Genomic DNA, 6,000 nt, shown 5'->3' on the forward strand with positions numbered 1-6,000 from the left:
TTTTTGCACCAAATTTTTCTATGATTGCTGCTCCTTACCCCTTTTCTGAAGACAATGTTCTGTGCTAGGTTGCAGTTCCACAGATGGTAACAGCTTTCCAGTACCTTGCTCAAGTGGCCATTCTGAAATGTATGAACTAGGAGTGAGTGTTGGCAACTTCTTAATGCACCAGAGAAATTCTAGGATCTGTGGAACATAATTAATTCCTATTTCAAACTGATGAGTTTTGCACTGTTGAACTGCAGCACACTAAATAACCAAATTCATCCAAACGAAAATCCAGCATAACTGAAAGAAAATTACTTTTTTAAATTACCGCAGCATACCGAACAGAACAGTAGTATTTAATGTTTGGTGGTAGAAACAGTAGTGATTGATTCCCAATGATGTATTTATACAGCTCATGGTTGGGGCATGTGATTTGGTGCAGATGAACAAATACTGTATGTGTCTACGTTTATAGTGTGTTGTGCAATTTGCTGACCAAGTACTGCAGTTTTGCATAAAAGCCTTAAAAGCTGTGAAGGTTGTAAGTTTCTGAGCAGACTTGAGCGATGATGAATCACTTGCCCTCCTCATGGTGCAACTGTCAAGTTATTTTGGGGCTTCTTGTATCTTTCAAGCCCCCATGTGCATCCATTATACTGCATTTATTTTATAACCAATTTAAGGATTAGTTTAACTGTTGAAATTTAGAAATGTAACCAATCTCTTAATAAATTTTTCAAATCAGATTACCCAGGAGATATCCGATAAAAGCAGAGTTTTTCGCCTCTTAGGATCTGATAGGTAAGATGAAGCCATTATTTATTTAGCTAATTACAGACATATTGGTCTTTGTGCAACTGATGGTTATTGCACATAAGCAATCTTGATATAATTGACAATTATGTCAAACCCTTTCACCCTAGATCTTTATACCAAGGCCCTAGAGGCCCATAACTCATATAACATTCACATTCTGTACATTTTATTCTCTTGTTTTTGTCTGTGAGCATGACCCCTGAAGATCCACTAGTAACTGGCAGCTTTTCTGACTGTAAAAAGTAAATTTAATTATACAGCTAAAGCATTTGTCATAATCACTTTAAAAATTGTCTAAACCCAAAAAGTGGTCAATATAGATGATGTTCAATTTCATTCTGGTGTTTTTGTAAAGGGAAGAATTAACTATATGACTGCCTGTAGATCCAGATTATCTTTGAAACTATCATCAAAAGTCAAAATGCTTAATTTTTTTGAAGAACGAGTAGGGGAAAAAATGGGTGGGTATCTCAATAGTACTTCAATCAGTAATAGCTAAATCATATAATTTGGACAGTCCTAAAATGTTGTTGTTTTCAGTCGGTTAAATAAGTAGTAAATTTGAAATGCTTATTGCGAAATCTACCAACTTCAGATTTGTTCTGTCAATTAACATCTCATTGTTTATGTCTTGACTTAAGTCTTTCAAGATCATGCATTTTTAAGCAGCAGAGACACTAACATGGGCATTAATTCTTGTGCAAATAGTGGTCGTAGTGGAACACATTCAGTGCTAACTCACTACCCCTATGCATTCTCCTTGTATTGAAACAATTGCATTCTTCATAAAAGTAGATCGAATAAATAGTGTACAATAGAATCTATAACTTACTGCCAGAAAGTTGTTCAAGATGCTTGCCTAGTAACTGTCTACGTAGCACCTTTTTTTGCAAGAGTTTGCATGATTAACAAGTTCACTTACATTTGCTCTAATAAGTGCTTTAACATTTAGATTAAATACCAATTGTTTTGACATCCTCAATGAAATCCACTTCATTTACATATATTGTTATCCTGTTTCTTGGGTCAGCTTTTATAGATTAATCTTTTACTTCTGTTAAAAGTAATTTATGCTGAAAATTTGGTAAATAAAAGCAAACATTTTGATAGCTTTTAAATACATAACTAATTTGCATTAGAATGTTTGGCAATAGCTTGTCCATATGTGAAGAGTGGTTATGGCTATCCCTACTTCATCGAACCCTATCAGGAAATCCTTCTATTCCTTTCTCCTTAATGTGCTTGGAGCTTCCCCTTAAATGTATCTATGCTATTTGCCTCAACTACTTGTCCATATGTGGTGTCAGCATGTTAAGGTGGGATGCCAAGTGCTTCTGAAAGGAAGGGGGTAAAATCAGATAATAAGTTGCACTCGGCTGCTGCTGCATTAGCAGCTGGTTGCATTGGCATTGAGAGCAGATCGTCTATCTGTCCCCTTGACCAGCGTATGGTGCAGGAATACCTAACGGAGGGCAAACCTAAAACTTCAGACCTAGTGTGCCTTTACTAAAGTTACACTGTCACTGACAGAGGGTCATAAGGTATATTTTATAGTAAGTTACTAAATGCTAATTAGTTTCATTTTTGGAATAGTAAGATGGGGGAAAAGGTTTGCACATAAGCTCCTGCAAGATATGGTGCATGTTTCTTTTTACAAACAAATGTACTCTTGCAGCACCATACAGGGACTTTTTTTTTAAAAAGTGAAGGGGTTGAACAATCTTGATTGCAGCAATCATGTTTTATAAATGTGATTAGATTTTATTGCAACATACAAGGCATAACTATAGTGTTTTCTTGTTTATTGCAGAGTTGTAGTGCTAGAAAGTCGACCAACGGACAATCCTACAGCACACAGCAATCTCTATATCCTAGCTGGCCACGAAAACAGTTACTAAGCAACATCAAGAAACTTAATCACAGTGACTGTTGCTTGAAATGGGACAAACAGCTACCAACAACGAAGATTCAGTGTTGAGGGAAATATAAAACAAAATAGAAGTCAGGCTATGGCTGCTGTGGCTTTTTTTTGTTGTACTTTTGATTTATATTTGATTCTATCATGGGGTAGAGTTCTTAAGCAAACTAGTAAATTTAGTAGCTAGATGTGGCTTTATTAAAATATTCAGCCACTGTGTGGTTGGTCTGTCATATCAAATTTGCTTCATAAAAGCCATGACTAATTGCTATTTTGTAAACCATAACAAAGATCTAATTTCTAATTGTAAAAGCACAGTAATTCACAGCAAAATGAAAGTATGCAAAAATCTACACACTTATCGTCATAAGCCTTTCTATTTTATAAATCTTTTGCAGCAAAATTTGGTGTTTCATATTGTTCTTTGTACTATATGGTCTAAATCTACATTTAGTACTAAATCTACTCCTTTGAAAAACTTGTCTTATCTAATAGTGCAATTTATTTTATAGGATTTTTAATGCACCAGCTACAAGACTGTACAGCTTTAAAATCTCTGCCATAGTATAGTGTTAAACTGAATATTTAAATGCTTTATTTATTAATCTGCCAATTGTATGAAAGATATACTTATGGGGGGGGTGGAGAAGAGGGTAATGTCATCGTACATATTTAGTTACATTTGTGTGGTTGAAGGTTAGGGTTGTAAGGAAGGGAGAAAAATGTTCCTTTTAGCTGTTTGTATGCATAAGCATATTGTAGTATAAAATACAGACCTTAACTCTTACACTTTTTTGTACAAAGGCACCATACAAGCACTTTTTTGTACAACTTTTAATTTGTAAGGCTTAGCTGTATAGATGCCACAGTAGATTTTTTTTCATACATTTTAATCTTTATATATATTGAAGGTGGTTTTTATACACATGCAGTAATTATAGTCTGAAAGAGTGTAATAATAAAACAGTTCAAAATTAATGTCAAACATACTTGTATATTTAAAAAAAATGATTAAAATTCTCTTCTGGCTATTTGTCATAAATGATTGCAAAATCATCCCCATTCATCAATTACTTACTTTGGAATTGGAATATGGCTTATGATACAAGCAGTGAACATCTTTAGTCACCATTTTCAGTTTCTACCTCACCCTATGAATTTGTCGTCTTTTTTCTTATTTTCCACTTTTTTTAGTCTGAAGACCTTTCAGAAAATGTTACATTATCCACATTCTTGAAATTAGTTATGCATATTAAAGGCTGGAATTTGATAAAACACTAATTGTAGCAAAAAAACTTGAAATAATTGTTAGCTCTGTAATATGTATCTGTAAATAATGTACAATAAATTGTTCAGTGCATTGTTTCAAATTCATGTATCATAATTGCTTTGAGTAAGAGTGATTCTGCTGTTCCATTATAATATAACTTGCTTTTGGAAATAATCTAACTTTCTGGAGAAAATGCTTGAATTTCAACCAGGTATTTCAATTTTTAAACTGTACTGGTGTTTCTGTTCCCCACCACCCCACTGCTTGAGCTGAGTGTAAATTGTTTGTGTTGATGTTTCAGCAAAATCCTAGTACATATCTGGTGTATTTTGTTAATGGGACTTGTATGCTAATCCTAAACAGTTTAAATTTCAAATTTATCTATATTTTTAGAACTTTGTTTACAAAAATGTTTACTTACAATTTCAGTATTCACCATGAAGTATAGTGTGACACATTGTCACCTATCACATTGCATACTTTTTCCTTTCTTAAAGCAATTATTGTTTGAGGGATACACACCCCCATCTAAGGTATTCTAGTTTTGAAAATGTTAGATGACTTTCCTTGGTGAATAAATACCAAAGGGATCTGTTGAGAAACAGTATAGCCAGTTGCTTTTGCTTTCACAATAGAGCTCCAGATTCTTAACCAAAGAATCAATGGGGCTAGGGACAAAAATTACCAAGAGTTTAATTATTCCTCTTTAGCAGCAGTGAGGAACTAATTTGTAAAACAAGTCAACATGCAGGACCCTGTGACATAACTATTGTCTTTTTAAAGATGAGTCTGGCAATCAGAATTATTTTAAGAGTCAAATATTTACAAAAATATGCAGTCCATTGTTTTTCAGGTAATCGTTTGAATATTTTCATTAAAACACTGTTACTGCTACAAGCTTAGGAGAAATAGAGGCTAACTGAAAAGGCCATAAAAATGGGAATGATTTATATTCTTCATTTTCCATCTCACTACGCTTGAGTACTACGAATGCACTTTATTTAAACAAAAAAATCAAAATAAATTGGAAATGGACAAAGATTTATGGTACCTACCTTCTGTTGCCTCCTGAGACCCACCACTCCTTTTGTTGGGAGGGAATTTGGAAAACTGGCCACTGCAGGTCAACTTTTGTGTTTGAAAGATCAAATAGACACCTGTGACAGCCATAATGTGATTATACCTGGACAAAGTTGAATGGGTAAATTCACACCAAAATAATTGCTGTAAAATTCCTCGCACTTGCTTCACTTTGCCGGAAGTACGGCATGAAAAATCCCGTTTACACACATTTCTGGTGGAGTAATGCTGGCAGATCAGAGGCATGTCCAGGCAAATAATATGTTTGAATCATCTATTTTTTTTTAACATTGGGCCAGAACTTGTGCAGAGCGCCGTGGCAACAATTGCTGCAGCTCCTGCAAATTAAATTAACGAATGTACTTACTGCGGGCTCTGTGGTGTCAACTTGCATGATGGCTTACAATTTTTTTTTTTAAGTTCTAAATCAACTCAGCGTATGAGCAGGGTAAGTTGATGCGCATGGAACAGTCTGAGAACAGAAGTCACACCCGCAAGCAGACTTCATTCATTTAAAGTTAGTATTCTGGATGTCATTGTAAATTAACAAAATTAACATTTTTTAATAAGCCAAAGAAATAATTGAATAAAGAAACAAGGGAAAAGTAAAAAAAAAAATTATTTAATGACCAAAAACTATAAAAATGAGGAGTAATATGAAACTCCACACTTAATTTTTAGGTTTTTTTGGCAGCCATACAGTTATCGCACTATTAAAACTTAGTTTAGACTTGGTATTTTTAAGTGTATCTTTTGGTGACGTAATTAGTTACCGTCCAGCTGGGCGGATGAGCACGTGTGTGATTTTTTTTTTGTGATTTCAATGATTGTAGTGTGGGATGTCCCTTTAATTCGCAGTTGTCAAATCGCCAGCGAACCAATAAGAGCAAGTTCACAATTTCTGCATTTTAGTGTGCACGTGCAAACG

At 34.3% G+C, this 6,000-nt stretch overlaps 1 protein-coding gene across 2 annotated transcripts in view; it reads left to right on the forward strand.

The window, feature by feature from the left end:
- map4k5 (mitogen-activated protein kinase kinase kinase kinase 5) overlaps positions 1-4,421 on the forward strand; it is a 169,578-nt gene extending 165,157 nt beyond the window's left edge. Inside the window, exons 32-33 of one of the 2 annotated variants that reach the window (XM_067991644.1) lie at positions 734-789; positions 2,615-4,421. In XM_067991644.1, coding sequence (XP_067847745.1) covers positions 734-789; positions 2,615-2,702 — 144 coding nt within the window. In that variant the 3' untranslated portion in view covers positions 2,703-4,421. The remainder of the gene's footprint in view (positions 1-733; positions 790-2,614) is intronic. The other variant, XM_067991643.1, reaches the window with a different exon arrangement.
- The last annotated feature ends 1,579 nt before the right edge of the window (positions 4,422-6,000 follow it).

Source organism: Heptranchias perlo, chromosome 10 (assembly GCF_035084215.1).
Source record: "Heptranchias perlo isolate sHepPer1 chromosome 10, sHepPer1.hap1, whole genome shotgun sequence".
Lineage (NCBI taxonomy): Eukaryota > Metazoa > Chordata > Chondrichthyes > Hexanchiformes > Hexanchidae > Heptranchias > Heptranchias perlo.